Source organism: Helicoverpa zea, chromosome 17, assembly GCF_022581195.2.
Source record: "Helicoverpa zea isolate HzStark_Cry1AcR chromosome 17, ilHelZeax1.1, whole genome shotgun sequence".
Classification (NCBI taxonomy): Eukaryota; Metazoa; Arthropoda; class Insecta; order Lepidoptera; family Noctuidae; genus Helicoverpa; species Helicoverpa zea.
The window spans coordinates 9,633,820-9,657,444 of record NC_061468.1 but is presented as its reverse complement, the minus strand read 5'-3'; the positions used below and the strand labels follow the sequence as shown (position 1 = coordinate 9,657,444).

At 34.9% G+C, this 23,625-nt stretch overlaps 1 protein-coding gene across 1 annotated transcript in view; it reads left to right on the top strand.

Annotated features, from left to right (window-relative positions):
* The first annotated feature begins 4,675 nt into the window (after positions 1-4,675).
* LOC124638285 (putative phosphatidate phosphatase) overlaps positions 4,676-23,625 on the top strand; it is an 84,552-nt gene continuing 65,602 nt past the window's right edge. Inside the window, exon 1 of the mRNA XM_047175217.1 lies at positions 4,676-4,916. Coding sequence (XP_047031173.1) covers positions 4,805-4,916 — 112 coding nt within the window. The 5' untranslated portion in view covers positions 4,676-4,804. The remainder of the gene's footprint in view (positions 4,917-23,625) is intronic.

Sequence of the window (23,625 nt, the reverse complement as noted above, 5' to 3'; positions counted from 1 at the left end):
GTTCTGAAAACGTACAAATTACGCGTCGCAGGCCAGAGACATACTTGCTTTCAACTTCTGATCACAAATCATCGAGCTAAGAATTATATCACAAATACACCGTTTACAATTACGAACAGTCACAGTCAGACCCACGGACTGAGTAAAAAAAAACATCTTTTATATAGCTACGTTTATATCATTTATATTATTCAGTTACTAAGACAGAATTACTATCAAACGTGTTTTTGCTAAATGTTCTATTAGTTTTTGCAAACATACATTGCCAACTCTGATCTCATGGAGGTGGCGCCTGGGTGTCACCACTGTGCGGACTGTGCGACCTATCGCACCCGGCCCCGGTTTAAACCATGATCTGAAGCGAGAAGAAATGGGATGACAAAGAATGAGGCGGCGGAGCGACTGAAAATTCCCAACTCTCATCCCAGCCACTGCGGTAAGACACCACGAAAGCCGGATGTCGAGAGACGACTCCCGGCCACCGTAGGCGTGAGCGATTAGTTTTGAGTGGGTCATCGACCTTCCGGCTTCTGGGAGACCCGTTATTTCACGCGCCCCTCAAGGAGATTCAGCAAACCCCTGTGAGGCCCACTAGGGCCAAAGCCTGGCACTCCCTCACGCTGCTCAAACTGATGGCTGAGAATTACGTAACTTTCCAGGATGCCATGCAACGTGTTGCAAATGCCCAGGCCTTTGGGAGCTTGGTAATCCTTTTCTCCACCTTAACTTGAGTTTTGTGGTACATGAACAAATTAGAATAGTAATGAATTAGGTCATCTTCATCACGTATTTACCAACTCTTAATGTTCATCATGCACACCCGCTTCTCTAACTTTATTGAAGGATCACTAAAATTGTTTCAGTTAGTTTAACTACGCTACTATAGCCCGTTGTCAAACCTTTTAATATCAATTCTGTAGAAGTGTGAATATCGAATGTGTAATGTATAGAATTTCCGTTTGTGCATTGCACAAAAACCAACGTTATGATTTTCGAGAAGTCAAAAGAGTCGGCCGGCTAAGAATTATATTCATCGTTGGTTAATTGAATACATTTTCAGAAACCACAATAACAGTAGGAACCAAAGCGAATGATCGCTTCATAGAGCTCTGATTTTCTCGAGGCGATCAAGTCAGTTCTGGTCTGTTCGCTCATCAGATCTTTGAAAGCGGTTCGATGATAATATACTGTTGTCCTGTTTACCTACGTGTGACACATAATATGGTATTTAAATGTCCTCCGCAAGAGAGCGAACCTTTGTGCTATTTATAAAGACGAAATTTTACCGTTGTGCAGTAGTGACGCACAGTATACACAGCACTTATGTTTCTTCTGATCTGCTGGCTCCACCAAGAAATGACAATTTGCGAGCGTACATTTTGAAAATCTTGGAAGAACTGCAGGCTTCAAGTGCCAACACACGAATTGGACTTACTCTCTCGGACGTATACTTTACCTGATCGTGAACTAATGCAAACATTTCGGTGGAATTCCAACATAACATAGTGAGTGAGTGCACAGAAAATCACCGAAATACAAGTAGTGAAACTATGCGCTTGCCTGATGACTCAGTCATCATCCACCCAGCTCCTCAATTGTGTGGGTGTTGGCTTCCAGTCAAACCGAATCTTTTTGAGTACCATATTTACTTGGAGTGCCTATCTGATCTCTTCAACCCAGTGAACTAGACACCGCGTTATCCGTAGTAAGTAAAACTGTTTGACAGACTTTCTTTCTGGCTCCTGATTTGTCGCAGCTGCTGCAGAAAATGTACAAATGACAACTTTGTCAGACCTTTGTTTTATGTGAGAATTACGTAATAATTTTCCAAATCGGTTGATTAGATCCAGAGATTTCCTCAACGTCACAAACTTTACTTCTTTTGTTTAGATAAATAGTCACACGTCGTCGACACCACCTTGATTGATCAACCCGTGCTGCTGCTAAGTGGTAATCCTAATTAAGTATATTGTTATGTAAAAGAATACACCTACGCTACGGCATAAGTAGTATTTTGACAATTCCAAATTGCCCACGCAGACGAAGTCGCGGGCAACAGCTAGTAGGTATCTAAAAAGCGTTATTTTTAAGTATCTAAGGCCCAAGTTTACCAAAAACATAACCATTCCATTTTCTTTAAACAACTGTTCACTTTGAAACATGTAGGTACGTAAAAACCAGTGAACCTAAACGGGTATTTTAAGAAAACTGATGTTTATGTTGTGGGCTAACTTGTGCCTAAGGCGCTCGCTAAACTGTTAATTAAATTGCGCAATATTATGTGCTTACCGTGCGTTCATAGTTAGGTAATATTGTGAAGATTGCGCAATAATTCTAACTAAAGAACAAAGTTTCTATCATTTCTTGTAATGTTGCACAAAGTTATTGAAGGTCTCAGGAACGCCTAACGTTACATCATTTGTGCAAGAAAGTGGTTAATTTTATCATCGTTTAAGTAGGTACTTAAACGATGATAAAATTACTACTAATTTAAAATGGTCTATTAAATTATGACACATACTTAATGTTCCTTTTTCTATTTATGTACTTAAGTACCTTAGTAAGTATAAAATTAGTTAAGTACCTAGATACAAATTAGTAGGTATGACAATCGGTATCTAATTAATTAAACAAGTCCTTTTTACTTAGGTACTATGAATGTGTTAGTGAATCTTGAAACTTACTGAACACATAGTAAGTAGGTAGGTACACTAGGTTCCCACTAGTTTGTCGATAGGTTGGTATTGTAGGTGCCCGAGTGCTACCACTACCTAAGGTTACCTACTAATATGATACTGATACCTTCGCCACATGTATCTATACTAATATTATAAAGCTGAAGAGATTGTTTGTTTGTTTGAACGCGCTAATCTCAGGAACTACTGGTCCAATTTGAAAATTTCTTTCAGTGTTAGATAGCCCATTTATCGAGGAAGGCTATAGGCTACTTTTTAACCCGGTACGGGAAGTAGTTCCCACGGGATGCGGGTGAAACCGCTGGCAGAAGCTAATAACTGATACCTTCGCCACATGTATAAATAAGTATATATTTCGTATTTCCCATGTTTATAAATACTCCTGCTCGTCTGCGATGCCGGGAAAATTGTATTTTCTCCACTTCATAACATATTGTTTCATCATCTATTCTCTTATTGTAGGTAGTAGGTACTAATATAATAGAGAGAAAATATTTTTTGTTTGATCGTAAAAGCTTCGTAAGTAAACTAAGTAAGTAAAGGTACTGAAGCGATTTGAAAAAATATTTCAATATTGGAAAGTTACACTATTTCCGAGTAATAAAACTATATTTTATCCCGATACGGGGAGTAGTTCTCACGGGACGTGGGTGGGTGAAACCACGGGAAAACCACTAGGTACTTCATAAAAAGGCAGTGTCCCAATAGTGGCAGGTGTTGCTATTAAAACTCATCCGAGCCTTTTCCCAACTATGTAGGGGTCGGCTTCCTACCTATTACTTATAACTTTGCAGCAAAAAGAAAGTATCGTCAAAGTCTCAATCAAAATGGCCACACCACAGTATTATGTCTTTATGAAGAAACCATGTATCATAGCAAAGGTGAGAACCGTATGAAAATCCATGTACCTATTTAGTAGTTTTTGAGTTTATCACGAGCAGACGAATTCGACTGAGTTTAAAGGCGTTAATTACCATTTATTTTTAACTAGCCGTTTTCCCGCGGTTTCACCCGCGTCCCGTGGGAACTACTGCCCGCACCGGGATAAAATATAGCCTATGTTACTCGTGGATAATGTAGCTTTCGAATGGTGAAAGAATTTTTAAAAACGGTCCAGTAGTTTTTGAGCCTAACCATTACAACCAAACAAACAGACAAAGTTTTCCTCTTTATAATATTAGTATTGATTAATTTCAGTGACGATTGATAACAAAATTTATTTACGGAAGCCCCATATCACAAGCAACATATTTTTTTATGCACTTTGGGGCAAGGGAGAGACAACTAAATAGGAAGGTGGATATTATGAAACATGGTTCAAAAGGCAATAAATAAATAACAATAAATATCCACAGGTGTCATCTGAATGGCTACCGATCAGCGGCATTCCTCAGTTATTTTTTGTTGTTGTTTAAATAACTATCTTAAAAAAAGGATTAGAAGGGTCTTTGTCGCATCCAATCTTTCACGGTTCGTCCGGGAATTGTGAAGCTAGGAAAATAAGTCATGCGTTATTATGTTCAGAGTATCATGAGCGTGAAATTTAATCAATTTGGTACCGTAAATTAATATTTTTATGGCTTCATCCTATGGATCAGTTTATATCAATGGATTACTTAGTACATGTTTGGTTAGGTTTTTAAACTTCAGTTCAATGAAAGGGGGTACAGATTTAATGCTAAAATAAGAAATTATAGTCACAGGGTTAGAGATAAAAACCGTCGAAAGAAACCTATGGGACATTAAGGGAAATTCGTTGGTTATTGATTTAGTCTTGTACATAATAATTAAAAAACTGAACTAAATACGCGCATTATCACGGTGTGGTGATAACTGTGATAAATTCAAACAGCAGCCAGTTGCCGGCTGTCAACACCAACAACAATAAATAAACGACGTGAATATAGTAGCGAGCTCTACGAACGCGCCGGGCACTGTTTCCGAACGCAACGCTCGCCAGTTTGCGAGCGCATGCGCCCGGCGTTTGACGTGTGATTATTGTGAAATTTTCACATTACGTTTTTGACGTTAGATATTTCGTAAAAATCTTCGCAGTGATAGTGTTTATATTATTTTCTTACAGTAGTTTAGTATAAAATTAAGTTAAAATGGAAAGAAATGACCGTAAAACGAACTCTCGTAATCATACAATCACAATAGACCGAGATTCTAAGTTTATATTGCGAAAAATTATTTTGGATTTCGCCATTCTATTTTGTGGTGAGTTTTTACTTTAGATCAACTAAAGTTATGATTATTTATGAATGACACTGTGTTATTTGCAGGGAAAATATAGGAATTCACTCACTGGACTTGTATTAATCGAAACCGGCGATTGTAGTGTAGTATTATCAAACACAACTTGCGTAGGTACAAAGATTAATTTATCATTTATCAACATTGTTTGTACACCGACTACTACTATAAAATAATATAATACAACATTCATTTGCGAAATTCGACAAATTTTTCAAAACCCTAATAAAAATAGGTCTTAAATACTTATTCGGCGTACTTAGCAACCAAAATTATTCAAAAAACTACTTACTACCTATAAAGTATGAATAAACATGAGAACGTATTGTAACTTTTATCAGTATGTAGGTATACAAAACAAACTTGAAATATGTAAACAATAGTGATGTAATAATGGTTTTATAACCATGAGGAATATTATTTGTGGATATATTAATTACTGTTACTAGGTTACAAGTCATACTTAAGTACCTAAACTATATTTAGTAATAATAATAAATTATTTAAGAATTTAAGTCAATGAACTCATTTTGAGTGTTAATTAAACATTGGATTACCAACATTAGCTTATGTTAACAAGAAATTAAATATGACTGTCACAGTTCATTCATAAACTTTACCCAATAGTACCTATTATTAATTAATCATATATTGGTATATGAGTTATTACATATTGATAAAATTCAAATGTATGATAAACTAAAATTATCTATCAGCTGATTTCAAGTAAAATTGCGAGATAATTTGAACCAAACTTTTGACATTAAAACATAAATAAGCAAGTGGCCATGAACTTTGCACTTAGGTAACAATACATTTTACACAAAAGAATACACTATCAACGTTTATTTGCATGGAATAATTCTAACAATTTGTTTATTTAAACAATATTTATCATTTTTATTTTGTCTATGTTTTGCCCTCTTGTTACACAAATGTCCTAAAAACTCAGTCTTTGGATCTCTATCTAACTTGACCTTTATTAAAAATTGGTTAACACATAGAAAGAAAGAAATAATCAGCATTTTGCCAGTAAAATATGTCCCAAAGCGATTGATGTTATATAAGTACCAACATTTTGAGTACATTCTGTAACACTATTTTATAATAAGGAAAAAGATATAGGTAATACTTTCCTTAAAATAAATTACCTAAAATTGTTTAAAAATAACTAATATGACTTGAATGAACTTGTCAACAGAAAACAAAACAGTCAGCATATTATACTATTATAAAATTCAAATATAGAAACAATTGAACATTTTGAATGCTAACCGGCCAGTTCTAATTTCAGGTTTCAGTTTTGATTTCTAATTTCAGCGGACCAACCAAAAAGTTTGATCGCTCCTAATGCAAACTTTTCACCCGACTACCGAGTAGTGTTAACCTTTTTTTCCTCAGTAAATACTAAATAACGCCTGACATAACAGAGTTTACTGACATATTAACATGTTAAACCAATGGTTGCATTGCACTGTCTCACAGCACAGTAGCCCCATTGATTGACCAGTCACATTCCCATTCAAACGCTGTACTTGGAAATATTCCATTTTGTTATATTGTTGCTTGATGCGGCTATTTTTAGATTGTAAATAGGTTTTATTTTGAAGTCTAGATGTTATAGGTACCTACTCTTTTGTTCTGTTTTTTATTAGTTGTTGAAGAATTGATTATAATCGAATTGTAATGATGATAGAGAGAGGAGAATCCTAATTAGTAATTAACTAATTAATGAGAAGAAATGTCCGTATATGTTGTTAAATAAAAGCTTAAAAATATGTATCTAACCAGAATCCATTTAACTTTTTGAACTTTTAGTGATTGTTCTTGGTAATTCCAACAATAATTGATAATTTCCTCGGGTTTTTAACTGGATCATTAAAAAAGTAGGTTCCTATCTCACTGATAGCTAGAAGATAGATAGAAACATCCGAACTGGGAACGTCTTCCTTTTAGGGAAATCGGTTAAATAATACAATTGTGTATTAATATACTGTACCTAACTACGTAGGTATGGTAATTCCATATTTACCTTTTGGAAAGCACGAAAATAGACCATTACCTTACAATAACCGATCTATTATTTGTTTTGCGAGAAACATTATTATTGAAATCCGCAGGAAATCGAGAATTTCTCATTAAATAAAGCATTAAAGTCAAAATAATGTATCTCCATTTATACCTAGTGTTCAACAAACGTTAACACATGTAACCGGCCTCAACAAAGCTGTACGCGAACGAGATCGCGTGTTTGAGCTAACTCGCTATTTAGCACTACCATTCACTGCCATTCCCACGGGCCACGCGTACAATATTATGCATTTTACTTACTTCGATATATGCGAAGGCATTTTATGAAAACAACGGATTGCTTTCATAAGTGACGTGTGTATTGACTTTTTGAATACTTGCTGAAATATTTGAAAGTGTTTAGGAAGGTATCTGTTTATCACTTTCTAGATTTCTCGGACGCCTTCGTCTTAAAAAGTCGCCTATTTGATTCTTCAGGATACCACTTATCACCATGCCAAAATGAATCTCAATCGGTTCAGGTGTTTAAGCGTGAAACCTTAACTGACTTAGTAGGGAGAGTAACTAACAAGGATTTGAATTTAATATCAAAGGAACAAAACCGTTTGCCTGTTCCTAAATCCTGAGTTCAAAATAAGGAAAATATGGTAGGTTCATTCAATTAAGCGTTACTCACGCTTCATTCTGTATTCTTAAAAATATGTACATTAATCCTAGAACTACATCGTTAAAACATTCAATGCTCTCAGAAAAAATCCACAGTCTATCTACTAACCTATCAAGGGAACCTCTCCCCAGCTTACATCCCAGGTTCGCAGCAATCGCAGGATGTTCAGAGCCCGCCAAACAAACTGGCAGGTAATTGGCCGCCTGTCAAAACATCCGACGCATACGACCTGTCAGATTAAACGTATCCGTTAAGTAGGCTCGTGTATGACAGGATGCCGTGCCGTGCGAAGAGAAAAAATAAGCGTTCCAATTTTAATTTTTGAATCTCGCGCTTCTATTTTGTTGTGCGGGAAATCTCACGGTAAATTGATTCTGATTTCAAATTCCTTTTCTAAATTTAAATTAGGTTGGACTGTCAACGTAAATCAGCGGTATCTGGCTGACATTTTGAGATTCGAGCTTTCTCTGTATTGAGAGTAGCTGACCTTTCGATATTCTTGCTGGCGTACCCTCGAGGGAAGTCCTCAGACGTATACTTTCGACTCATGGGTAGATTATGGGCCATATCTAGTCTACTTTACTTTTCCTCCTATTACGCTCCCAAGTTTTTGTTCCCTGTTGTAACCCTCTTGTCTGTAGAAAAAAAAGGACCAAATTACAAAGAAAAAACAGGAAAATTGCCAAAAAATAAAATGATACTTTCATACATTTGTGTTCGATTTTTATTCGACTAACAAGAATGGCTATATCTTGTTTTCTCATAGCAACGGATTTCAATAATAATTATACACTAACCAATCAAGTCGAAAGGTTTGAAGCATAAATAAACTTTTCCCCACCATACAGTTACAATAAATACTGAGAAAACATCAACACAATTTCTCCTAGAAACGATAATTTTATTTAATACTTAATGGCCTACTATTATAAAGCCGTTTAAGTATAATTGCTATAGGCACTCTACGGAATCTCTTTTGCTTGACGTAGGACCTATAGAAAAATTACAAACAAAATTACAGTCTGATCCTATTGTCATTTTGTTCATCATATTCTATATTTAGTTACCTTAGCTTTCCAAGCACTTTGCTTATTTGGATATAATTTAATATATATGTAGATGTTTTTGTTTCCAATTCGTGTGCTGCCCAATTAGCTAATTTAGTCTAAAGCTCGGTACACATAACTAAAATCAGCGCTTCAAGAACCTATATTAATTCTTCTACCCACATGGAACCCTTTACAGAATCAAGTGTGTACTCGGTCTTTGAAAAACAGCAAAAAAGAGCTTTTAAAAATTATCTCCCACACACCTGTTTGTAATTAAGCACGATGTATCAGAGAATTTCTCCGAAACGCAACTAATGTACAGTTAAGTCGTACTTAAAAACTTAAGCACTTGCTTAACACGTCTAAGTGGATGTATTGCAACCAGCTTTGCGGTATTTCACTCAAACATTTACAATAATTAGTCGGTATGGCTTGACGATGCCGACGGCCAAAGACTACGAAAAATATTTGTAGATACGACACTTGCTGTATTAAGGGTATTATGCCTACATCTTGCGCGACTCCGTGCGGTCATATCAATTAGTGTAGCAGAGAGAATGATTAAGTTGTCCTTAAATCATATCTGTGTGCATATTGAAAATTACGATACTACAAAAGAATTATTGTTCATTAAATTAAAGTACATTATCGTCCATTAGATTGATGTTCTTCATGTCTATGACGTCATTAGATGTCCCATTTAGTTCTCCCGTTTATAACTAGGTACAATGTGTAGTCACAATTGTAAATGATAATTGGACATTCTAGTAATTAAGTTTATTAATAAACTTAGCTAATGATCTTAATGAATAATGTGCTTTTAAGTGCAGAACTAGGCAGTTAATTTAGCTTATAGTTACGACTATTCGTTTTCGATGAGCAAGAAAATGAATTATTGTAATCCTTAATTTTATTGCTGATCTTTAACATCAGGCTTATAATGAATCATTACTTAAACTTATTATTCATGATAGTAAAACAAAAACCTGACACGAGAGTGCAGTCTTATTAATTCACTTGCATGAATACATTAAGAATATTCAATAAGTTTTTTTCATTAATCGCTGGCTCATTATCTTAGGTCTATAATTAGTTTTCTTATAGTTTGTGCTTGATTGGACAATAATTGTGTAACGGTGAAAGTTATGTGACTATGCAGTTAATAATTAATTGTTGCATTAACTTGGGATTACATATGTTATATCACAAAGAGTAAGTATTCCCTAGCCAGTTAGGCAAGTAGGAAAGAAAGAAAGAAAGAAAGAAAAACCATTTATTTTACACACAAGCACAAACACATTTTTACACACACACATTTTTATTTTAGGCAAGAATGCAATTATTAATAATATTCAATTATGTAAATTCCATACAAAATTATAAATAAATCTAAATGCAGACGAAAAAAAATATTGATTTCGATTAAAGTAAATGTTTGAAGTAGAGTTCTAGATATACCTACTGAAGCAAAAAATTCCTTGTTTTTGGTGCCTCGAGAAAAAGTTAATTTTAAATTGTAAAGGTCATTCAATACTTTTTACTCATATTGTTTTCTGATTAATGTTCCTACATTTGTAGTTGACAGTAAAGTATACGTGTGTTCGCTTTCAATTACCTATGACCAATGGGATTACATTTAATTTAAAGGTTTGCCAGAGGCGTCAAAAGCCTTTACTGAATCCTTACGCAGCACATTAAACTTTGCACGCCTGCAGCTAATTAATGAATACTTAATTAACTTCAATTTTTCATTTATAGTTTCTTTTAATTAACTCCTTAAAATAACCTATCATTGATAGGTTGATAGGCTATCAACAATCATAATTTCCGCTTAATTACATGCTTTGCCTGTAGATTGGTTTCAGAAGGAAAAATTCTTAAAAAAACAAAATTGATTAATATTTCCATTTCCTAAGGTTCCAATGGTTTCGGTTCGTATTTTTACGTAATTAAACTGTTTATCGGCAGAATACTTACGCAGTACAATTTATAGGGTAGATATTTGCCTTCTAATTAGTATTTACCTTATTTGAAGACTTAAATGGCACGTGTCGTGTCGTTACACGATAAGTACATATTGGTAAGCGTGTTAATCTTCATGTAATAGTAATTATGAGGGTGTAAATTATATTGATTGACGCTAATAACGAGACAAATTTTAATGTCTTTGCTGACCTCTGCTTGCGATAAGACAGTAAGATTGCTTAGTATTTATCAATGACATAGAAACAAACAATATTATTTCTTGGCTTAGTAAGCTTTGCCTTGTGCTTATATTTCGTCATGCTTGCAATGGCTCACGTCTCCATTTTTTCTTTCCATGCGTCCCGTATTATGCCTATCGCCGCGTTTCGTATGTCGCTTACTCTTTGTCCACGCACTCTAGTTGAGTATATCGTTCCCACGTGGAGTGCCCTTTATCAATATTTGTATCTACCTGCATTATCACCTGCGGTATCCGTACCGTACTACAGCTGTTCACTAAAGTTAATCTGTTGTATTTCACTTTATCTAATGAAAGGATATTTGTAGTTTAATTTAAGTTGGTATCATCTAGATTGAGTGGCCATGTTTTATGTATAACCACTTGTATTGTGCGTGCCACAGTTTAGTACGAAAATAATAAGAATATCTGATACATTTTTTCATTCTGCTGCTCCTTATAGTCCTCAGGCTACCCACTTTCTTTTATCCTCATCATGTTTTCCATGAACAAAAATAATTCCCGTCTCAGTTTTAATTGCATAAATGTACAGTAGACCGTCTGCCTTTATAATCATCATCATCCCAGCACTATGGTGTTTGGTGAACTTGTGCTACATAATCCCTTCCATCTCCATCATCAGAAACAATCGTATCCTTATTTACAGTAATCAATTCCCCACAATTCAGTGTCTGTCCCCAATTGATGGTGTAACTCCTAAACGATACCTTCCTGAGTACGTGGGCTGAAACCAGGGTGAAATTACATGCTGAACTCAATCAATTAAATGATAGCCTGGGAGGAAATTAAATATCCTTAGCGGCAATTGGGAGAGGAATGGAAAAAGGGTTGTATTGGATGACCCATTTTTTGGACTCGTTTAGTTCTGTGGACTTCTCTTTTGAGGTTTTCCTCTCGATCCCGTTGGAACTACATATGCCTTCACTAGATTCAGCGGTTTTACACTCGTCCCGTGCAAGTAATATCTCGCGCCCGGATAAAAAGTAACCTATATATCCTTCTTCGATAAATAAGATTTATAACGCTTAAATAATGTTCCAAATCGGATCAGTGGTTTATGAAATAACGAATTTAAATAAACTCTTACTCATCTAACATTGGCTCCGGTTTGACTAGTTACAAAAGCTTTTCATGATAGACCGAAATTCAATGCTCGGTCAGACTCAAACTGTACTGTCTAAACCAATAAGCAGCTGAGTTCAGAACGACCATTATGTTTATAGTTTGTAAAAGAATTTTGCGCAAGTAAATGCCTTTCACATTCCATATTGTTGATAAAAGTGACAGTTCCTTATCAAGTTATGGCATAACAGCTATTGTAGAAGTAATTGCTTAGAAGGGATTTTCTACAGAATTTAAATACAAAGTATTCAGGTCAAAAACATTTGTGTCAATGGATTTTACTTAAGTGTTAACAGTTGCATCACATACTGTAATCTCATTGTAACACTTAGATAAACATTTGAAAGCATACAAACATATTTCCGATAAAATGCTTTGGTTTATCGAATTTACTTCCGTATTGTTCACACTTCAGAAGATCGAGTGAAAATCAAAATAACCATCAATAACATTCTTCACATTACCAGTATTGTAAATATTTCCCACGTATTTACGTGTAATCGACACACGTATATCTTCATTTAAATCTTGATTACTATTACTGCATTAATTGCATTTTATCGCTGTTTTAATATCTCCGTAACCAAGTTTAATTAGACTGTTATTAAAAGTACCTTCTCTATAATTGAATTGGAAAAACTTCTAGCACATCACTCTTTCATTAAGTTGCCTTTAGCATTGAATTACTGGTCAGCCGTAAACAAGGTTGGTACTGCATTAGCGTAATCCGCACGGCACCACTCACTACTTAAGCCCAGCTATCTCAGTTTTCGCTACAATTCACAACGCTATATTGCTCTTAATAGTACCATATTTGCCACTCTTGAGGATGTTTCGAAATTATCACATCCGCACATCTAATTGTCATAGTACACGGAATGAAAAAGGCGCCAAAGAGGAAGCCAGTAATAAACTTTGATGAGCTATAATATCTAAATTGTGTCACGCTAAAAGCATTTTAGAAATAAGTGGATTGAGAGAAACATAAATTTAATTTGGACGGTTTCTGGCAAATACTGAAGCAGGACACCTATTTCGGGACCGTTTAGAGTTTGGTTCAAATCTTTGTCAACAAATACAATTTCACGGAACATTAGGTTTCCCTACAATTGTAGTCTGTTCAACGTTAGCCAGTAAATCTTAAAGTCTATTGAGGTTGTTAACAATTTCATCTGAAATCCTCAAGTTATTACGCCAACCGCTCAATAAAGCCTCAACGGAAATCAGGACCAAAAAAAGTATACATTGTTAATTGTGACGATTATCAAATTCCTGAGGTAGACCTATTGTGCCTTCGACATCGGACAGGTGTCTTAATCTCTCAAACCTGATGTTATTAGAGTAAGTTGTTCAAAATAAAAGAAAACCTCAAAACTACGCTTCACAAAAGGACCAAGAGATTCTAAATCCTTTAGCAGGAAGTGTCCAGTAATATTACGACAAAGATCCGATCAACATCAATAAATCAACATTGGGTCTTATCTCACTGTCTAATGAAATAAAACTCTTTTGAGCTTCGTCTTCCGAGATGTGAAATAATTAATGCCCTGCATAAGATTTATGATTTCTTAATGCTACACCCACGCGATTCGAACTCACCCTTATCGCAATATCAGTACAGGTACATTAGGACCAAAGTATCGAGGATCTTTTACCGCATAAGTCGACTCTGTTGCCTGTTAATAAGGGTTAGGACGAAAATAAAATGATTGCATAATTTAAGGTGTTTAGCTCAGACGCCATGAAATACGATTTGCGGCCGACGACAAAATGAATGAGTGTGGAACGCGTTTACAATGTTTTGTTAATGTCAGGAATGGGCCATTTGTAAATTTTGATTAATTTTACAATGAATACACCAGGGCAGAGACAAATTTTGCAATTAAAGTTATTTATTGTTGTTACTTGAAAGCTGCTACATTCTATTCGAGGGCTCATTAAAGTTTCGAACTGTAAAACTTGATTAAAGAATATTTATTATTCTCTCCTTGTTTACTGTTGATCTATTAATACTCAGCAGGGACTGAATAACAAAATATTTGAATCAGATTATTCCAAGCATTGTCTCCAACGCATTGTTTTAAATTGGTATGTGTGACAGTACCGTAGTGGCCTACAGTTCTAGTAAAATAAAGGAGTACACACAAACAATTGGTGTAGGCCCTGATGATATCTGCAGTATGACTCGGATTATTAATGATGGGGCCGACACAGACACGCCTGTGCCGCCTCTACGACTTGTAGATTATAATGCAGCAATGTGAAATATGAACACTATTGAATGGTTGTAAAATTGTGATCTGAATCTCGAGTAGAAATTAATAGAATTAAAAGTATTTACTTTTGAAATCAATATGAATTAAATTGGAATGCATGACGATAAAGAAGATCTTTTTGATGTGAAAGCGATGCATTTAGATCTTATCCTGCACTTTGAGGAGTGCTATCATGACGATCCATCAGCACTTACGCGTAACTTACTCGAAAAAGCGTGGACGAATAAAATAATTATCTGGCCGGTTTAATTTAATAGCACATTTTAATGGTTATGTAAATAGCCTTATCAGACACTTAAGTTTCTTAAAAAAGTTTATGGAAGATAGAAAACAAGATCTAAATAGAAACATAAATTATGGTTTAAATTACGATGCAGCGGAAGACAATAAAGTAAAAATCCATTAAAAGAGAGTAATTGATCGTAAAAACTGGCTGACTGATAATGACAATGATTAGGGATTTGAATTAAGTGATAACATCGTTTTCCATGTTTTTATCGACGGCAAATTACCTGGCTACACGCATGGGATTTTCGAACCTTATAAAGTTAACTGTCGACCGAGGCGAGCTTTTGTCGAACTTTTTATTCATATGACCTCCAACCTACAAAATGACCTACTCATGCTCTCTATTTTATATTATTCATCATCAGAATGAATTAGGTAATAGAGGACTATTTATGTAGTATTTTTTTCCTCATAATTACCAAATGTTAAATGACGTTTGTGGTAAAATTAACATAAAAATACTTTTTAAAAAGGAATTTCCTGCCTAAATAGGCGATATTAAGTGCACCAAAAATAACAGTTATGCGGGGAAACTTATAATTCCAGCAATTAGTGAAAAATGTAACAATAAGGAAGTGAGCTTATTTTTCAGTTCACTGTATATAGGCACACAAAATACTTCCTCATAGCTTCCAAATGTGTTAATGTATCTGGAAAAATTATCAATATAGGTAAATATATATTAAAAAAAAATGAATTTCCTGCCGAAAAAGGCGAAAGTGCACCGAAATAATAGTTAGGCAGGTAAATTGCTACTTGCTACAATTCCACCAATTAGGTATAACCACCTAAAACAATAAGGAAGTCACATTATTTTTCTGTTCACTGTGCAATGTACGTAGGCATCCAAAATGTAGGTATTTTACGTAGGGTTTAGCACAAAATTATTACTGAAGCAACATTTTCCTTTCACACAAATACTGTTTTATACTCTCTTCATAAAACTCATGCTACTCATGTTATCGGCCTTTCACCGATGCTGCCAGCTACTCGAACGTGTTACGCCGTTACGCCGCAGTGGGTGTTTGCTCTAAAATCTAAGAGCGCATCGTTTGACTCATTAGAACTACCAATGTCAATGTTATTTTACCTACCGCTCGTAATTAAAGTTACGTGTATTAAGTATACGTTAATTTGTGTTTGTATGTTAATTAATGCTTTTACTTTGATCTTCCATGTCTTGTTTGTTTTGTCGGTTTTTAACGTCTCGTTAGTGGCCACTATTTTTTTGTGATAGCTTTAGTGATCATTGGTATTGATTATTTATTTAACAATCAGACCAACATCGACGATAGTTACGTTTGTTGCTGTAAGAATGATTTGCGTTTCTATGGATTAAATAATATCGTCTGAACGCTTACTATCAGGGACATCGTTTTTCTTGTGCTTTATCGCAACATCCACTGTAGTACTATTTCGATAGTTATGGAGAAAGTGTAGGTTATTGGTTCCATTTACAATAATTTCAATATCAACCTGGTCACAGCCCTTGTCACGTCCAGCATGAGTCATCTAAGTGCTTCTGAACGTACAGGAGTAACAAATCTCCGTACAATATTGTGATCTGTTAATCCAGAACATTATATTGCTGCACGTGGCATTGGACTATTAATACTGGTTGCAGTTTATATTTATAATGTAACTTTATGTGCAGACCTTTAGGTATTGATAGAGGCGGAAGTTTGTGCCGTTTTGATTAAAACTGATAGCATAGCATAAGTACGCTTGTAGCAAAATAAATTGGGGCACTTATGTATTCACCTTTTCTGAAATAGCTATTTCAGTTCCATATGAGGATTGTTGTTAAAGTTTTTGTGCAATATTTATATTTCCATTCTCTACTCTGTGTGCAGCTAACTCCCACCCGTCACCGGTAACAAAGTGTATCTTCCCACTTTCAAATAATCCTTTAGCTACAATTTTCGCTATTGTTGCAAGCCCATCTATAACTTCGTTATCATCTCGTAGAATCAAACAAATGACGTCCTTTACGTAGGTGTCAGTGATTCGTTTCCCTTCACCGAACAAACTCTCCACTTTAATGTTCCTTGTGGTCCGTTTACAACTACCCACAGGGGGGGATATAAAGGCGGTGTATTTTAACGACTATTTTATTATGGTGTGAATAGAAACGTGAATTAAGACCACTGTGATATATTCCAATATTTATAGTCGGAAACTGGATGATGTATATTCGAGAAAGTTTTATAGATGATAAAAGATGAATGAGAGAGTAAAGCTATGGTGCCTATAATCCTATACAGGCGTGAGCGCAGGAACTGATTGTGTGTCGCTTGCTAACAAGAGAAATCCAAGTAATTTCCGTTTAGATATTGCTTTATGAGTTTTGTCATGTTTTGACTGCGAAACAGCTTTCTCGGTATGAATAGGAGAAAAGGCCTATAATATAAAATAAATTCTTTTGTTAGGTTTTCATTTGATTTGTCAGACTTCTTAAAACAGAATTCTTAGATTTTTTAATAATAGCATTTAGTACAAGTTTCACATCTTATCATTTTATTACCTTTTCATTACTCGCATTGGCATTTGCGTAAAGAAGAGCCAGAACACACGCACTGACTTAATTAAATAGTCAAATCGATTCATTAAAATTTTGCACGTCCGTCCAAAAATGAACACTTAGTTAAAATGCACGAAACGCATTCTAATATCTTACAGTATTGCGTTTTAATATTGTTATTCAGGTCTCAACGGCTACATTTTAGGCTGATTTATTGCATATCCTATGAAAGGACGATGATTCTATAGTCTATCAATTTGCGACACACAATACAATCACGTATGCTTTTGGCTATGTATTGAATTTTAAAATTTGACTGCCAAATGTTGCAATATCAATTGCTTATTACCTGGCTAATGTTGCTATGATGATGTATTAATGAGCTTCATTTCCATTGATATTCAAAAAAGGCTAGTTTGTATTTATCGTAATTTTATACTGCATTTGGTTGTACGGACCTACGTGATAGTTGCTATTTTGATTTCAAATATATTCATCTTCTTGCTTATTGATATGCAAAACGTTAGTGTCATCTATAACCGAAGCTGTTGGTGGTCAATTTGAATAAATGTGGAAAAAAATATCAATTCTTGGACTTCTAACAAGGCTTTTGTTAGATTAGTATTCATGTGATGTGCGTATATAATTCAGGGTGTCTAACTGGAAAATAGATTCCTAGTATGACCACTTGTTTGTCTTTTGGATTTTCTAAGAAATTACGAATAGAAGTAAAAATTCTTTCGATGTTACTACCTCTTTCAAAACAGTGCGTTCAGTAATATCTTTTCATACGTTCGATGATGGAATGGGATGCGTAACTGTGACTTAGGTACTACGTACGTCTCTTTACGTTCGCTTGTTCATCAAATATTTAGTAAATCATCGTTCATTTCTTCCGCGCCGTTTTACTTGCAGAATTGTACGCTATTTGCATTAGAAACAACTGTTGCACATAGACGGTTATTTTTGTATCGAAACTGACATAACTTCGTGCCGTTATTAAGATCAATGGTCATTGCTTGTATGCTGTCGGTGCAATTGTGCTATAAGTTTGATTAATTGCTCGTTTTAATAGACCAATTATAGCGAACATGGAGCCAGTTTGTTGGCCATTTATTTTTGTTTTATTTTGGTGACACAAACGGGGTGAGCTAAATAAAACCGTTTAAAAAAATAACTCGGGCGTGATAATATGGCCAGAAATAGCCAGTGAGTTAGGTTAGGTCATTGTCTCGATTTTTCATTCCTCCTTCAACGACTCCTAAGTTACGTACCTTATGGTCTCCCATCTGTTGTTTTGTTTTCTCACTTTTATTTTGATTGTATCTTTAGTTAAACCTTATCTCCGATTTCAATGCTAAAATCTTAACCTTTAACTTTACCACATGACTTGTATTTGATTCCCCGACACTTTCGTGGGCGTCAAAACTTGTACAGTTAAATCTAAAAATAAAACAAGCGCCCCAACTTTTAAAATATTCAACAGAATCTCTGTAACAAGAACAACAGTTGTTTGTAGAAATCTGTTTGCTTACAATGCATTGTTATTGTAATTTATGTTAAATTGTTCGTTTGTGTTGTTGTTATAAGTTTTGTGCACCGATTCATTTGCAAGTATTAAGTTTAGAGGCTTATTCCGTTTGAACGTGTCGTTCAGATTTTTTTAGATCATCACTTAGAAAAGTCTTTTAAGAACAGGCTTTACTTTTCAGAAATGTGTGGCTTTACAGATTAATTTGGCTGTTATGAACTTGAGTGTATAATAATCTTCGAGTTCAAAGCTGCCTGCGAGCTATGAATGAAGTAATACTTAGCGAAAACAAAATTATACCTATCATTTTCTATGTTGTATTAGCAATTTAGAAGCGACAGGTCAATAAGTCTAGAAATGAATGATCCTACATTCATTGCATCCGGGTTTACATTTGCATAATTATCAAATATTGTGTCCCCACGCTATGACATTTGTACAAGTCTGCGTTTATGGTATTCCTATTATAATTTTATGCTTAAAACCCTGTAGTTACTTCGTCTATCTTTACATCTACTTCTATTAAGTCTACTCTTCAAACTTTTACACTATTTTAGCTTCCATATCATGGCGCCTTCATGATAAATCCCTTAGTCATCATTCGTTTAAAAAAACTTTAATTCACAACCCTGCCACTACTGGTCATCAAAATGAAGAGTCATTATCTAATGAGAGGGTCTTTATTCTAAAATCGGTAGGGTTAGCGATACTTTTGATCGCGCCGACATGACTTTTTGAAATCTACTACTTGTCGATACATTTAACGTCCCTTTGATGTTACCATATATGTGAAATCTAATATGAAGAGGTTAAAATATCAAAAGGAAATTCAGCAGTAAATTGACAGCAAAAGAATAGATATATTTTGTTTAATTATTAAGACCATCAAAATAAACGTGTACGGATGCTAGACGCGGAACATGTTAAAAAATTAGAGCCACTTAAAAAGCTAAATTTAACCGAAATTTTACTACATTTTTAATTAACAACAGCTTCATTCCCCAACCCTCCAAACGCAAGTCATCGACTCGCACAGTTATTGGTCGATTATATCCCAAAAACAAATGGTGCGGCTTCCCGGCGCGGGCGCAGAGGCGGGGTCATTGCGCGATCGACTACATTGAATGACCAGCGTCCCTATTACGTGGCGTATGTTTTGATGGCTATTAAACTGGCTGATATTAATAGTGTTCTGGGAAGTAAACTTTATGGATATGTAGTGTTCGAATGAGATAAAATGTGCATTTTTTCACGTTTATGTAAGTCATTGTTGTGGGTTTTATATTCCATTGCAAAAGTTTAATTAAAAACGATTAGCACAAAAAGAAAATCAAAGTTCATTTTATGCAGAGGCGCAAGAATCAAAATAAATCAGACAAAAATGCTGCTATTGATGACTTATTTCCTCAAAGAATTCTTGAATTATTTTAGAATTATCAATGAATCTTTATTTAGGGTGATTAGTACTTGCTTATCTAGCATTGAAAATACTGTCATATCTTACGCACATACCGATCAATCAATAGATCGATAAAAAAGGGGTGATTCATTATACGTGGTAGTGAATAAACAATTTCGGTAAATACATGTATCCTAGTGCGATGACACTGAATTTTTTTGAATCATTGAGCAAGCTATGAGTGTACATGCTATCTAATAACTTATCGTTAAACTAATTTATTTTTTGTTAAAAGATTAGGCAGATTCATAAGAATTTCCTTGTGTATTCAGTGGGTTTTTCAGTACCTCATCATCTGTATCATCGGGATATTTTAGAGTTGGCCTTTACGTGAGTTTGAGATATTCAGTAAGAAACCGACTTGCATCGCTATCTCAATACGTAATAAGGCCGTTCGAAGAAAACAGCGGGACCATTAATCCAGCAATGTTTTTATTTGAACGCTGCCACACAACATATTAAATAGAATTACCCATATATCGCCTCTGAAACAGGACACCTCAATTGTGTAGCCTAAGATTAATGTTTCGATATAACTTTAGTATCGAACTCTATAGCAACAAATGGGTATTGTTTTAAATGTGCTACAGGCATAATTAGTATTTGTTTTTTGAAATATTCGCAGTACAACCATGTTTAGCTACACAATGCTTCGGTTTATGGTTGAACATTAAATGAATAATAGTGTTATTATAGAGCCTACCAGGTGTTGGAGAACTTTCATTATTGAAAGCTTTTGCTAGAGGCAAATTAAAAGTAGAAATATATAACTCAGCAAAATAAAGCGTTACTTTTATAACCCTATAAAAATATGAGCGCACTCAAAAAGAAATATTTATAAAACCACTCATTTTGAAAAGAAGCCATTTAAAGACCACTCGGAACGTCTCAACGATTCAAAAATCATGTTATCAAACATCTCAGCAAGCATAATAGAATGCAACGTTTCTTCAGTATTACGAAACATGGAATGCTTAAGATATGCTTCTGTATACTCTGATGCTGTGTGGTCGTATTCTATTTGATCAGCACCTGTTTAGACAACTGTTCTTTTGTGAATATTGAAGTTTTGTCAATACGGCTGTTAACGCGAGTCTTGGTTGTATAAGAAGCATTTGATACCGTTGGCTAAGGTAGAATATAAATGTTGGGCTATTATTTACAAATTAGTATGTGTTTGTTTTGTTGTAGGGAAATTAAATGGGTAGGTAAAATAATTAATCGTAAATAAAGTACTCATTTACGATTTTTACAATGTAGGATAGTGGAGTTCCCCAGGGTAATGTATAGGGTCCAGTCCTATAAAAGATGATTTAATCAAGTCTCAGCCTTTTATATAATGAGGTCAAAATAAATGTGTAACATTACCATATTCAGGTAAATGACATAAACACCGGAATGAAAATAATACGATATTTTACCTTTTCAAACCTCGAGGTCATGTAATTATGTTACGCAAGTAAATATTCTGGCCTTGTAGGTATACAATTATTCTTTTGTTTAAAAACACTTGTAAAAGTACATATGTTTGAATTGAGACACTGTCGCGAAATTACACATTTTTGTGGAAAATTTTGGTAAGCCTGGCCCCTATGTGATGTCATTAGATCTATAGGGAAATATAGTAACCATGATGGTATTTTTAAGGTCATACGGGTTCATTCTGTAGTCAATAGGTATATTCGTATCTATATAAATATAAAGCTTAATATGATCAATACTTCCTCTGATATAGCGACTACTATACCTATGTATTGTAGTTCCTTGAATTGATTTGAGGAAAATGTGTTTGTTGTGATCTTAGGTGTAAAGGTGTTTGACGATTATAAAATTCAAATGACACAATCTATTTATGTTTGCTGTACGAGTCAGGAGCAAGGCTAATATTGTTTATATAGTCTAGGTTATGTGCTTTATGTTTATACAAGACATTATTCAAGTCAGCCAGTTTTCTGCATAAATCTCTTCAGAAATTGTAGCCTATTACTGATTGCTTTATCTGCCTTATAGGAAAAGCAGTATGAATGGATTCCCATACAACATTGTCTAGATAAGGAGAGACCTTGAATAGAACTGTGTCGAATCTTAAGGCTTTGTAAGCACACCTGGTTAACAATAGGCATTCAATCAAGTATGAATTGATACGAAAAGAGCGTAAGGCTATATTCACGTTGATCCCCTTTCGTCTAAAGTCTAAGCATTCGTATACGCGAATTCATTTATATCTTCATTGCGGCTATCCAAAGACATCCTTGAAACCGGTTTCTTGAATAGGTGGTTTGACCATACACATGCTTACTCATATGAAAGAACCATTAACTTCGATACAGATTGCAGTCAATGACCCGCTTCGCAACAGCTTTTTTTGGACAAGTAAACATACTACTTGATAGTATGTTTTGTTTTTACTAGATTTCTTCCTCAAGATAAAGTTCGTGTGTCGGAACTGAGTTTAAGGATTAGCGCACACGCTAAGATTAGTTAGGACGATAAAGTGTACTGTTTATGAATCAGATCTAAAGTCATCAATAATGCAAAACGTGCGTTTGTGTCTCGTATTCAGTTCACGAATCCATTTCATCAGAACTGGAATCGTACACGAGCCGTCTAACGGATAACGTGTGTTATGAATGGATAGACGTTTGACAAGTTGAAACTGATTTGTCACTGCAAGCAACCTAGTCATTACAAACTGTCATGTTACAAGAGGACTTCAAAATACTTGAAGCTTAACATCGTCAACGTCATCTTAAACTGTCTGCTTTATGCTGCTGTTAGCAAGCTCCCGTGCCTGACATAATTGGGTGTCGACTAAAAAACGTAAGTGTGCGCTGAACGTGTCGTGATGTCATTGCTCTGACCTAGATTACCTGTTTGAAGTGGCGTTAATGTGCGCTCTTATCAGCCAGTAGATCAGGGTAGTTCAGCTTGTTGTGTTTGACTTGATCTAATGGGAAGAGGTGCTAATGAAGGTGCATTTGTACTTTGAAGTTTAGCGGTGTTATCAGCAATGTTATTTAATGAGGCATATCTTAGCTCCGGCAAGCTTTAGTAGACGGAATTCAGAATAAGAAGCTTGAGCTTTTAAGTACAAGTCAATATTCAGGTTCAAATCGTCGTTGAAAGCAAGCTCGTCAGAAAACTTAATTGATAAAAACAGTGAGTGAACAAGCCGTCTGGAACCGTTCTAAGTTCTTCTTGCAATTCCTAATTTCTATGTTTGACACAGAGGTGTGTATGTAAGATTAAGCATGGAAATAGGACTTCAAGTTTAGAATTGTTTCAATAATGAATTATTAGGATCATACGGCACGCCTTAGGCGGGCGCGTTAAATTCTATTATAGTTCGGCCATTCAGAGAATGCGTTCCTGACACGTCGCGATTGAACTGACGACGTAACTTTGCAATGGCGTTGCAGTTACGATAAAAATATTTTTGCTGGTTGTTTACCGTTTTAACAATTGAGGAGCATTAAAACAACATTATTATATCAATAATCAATGA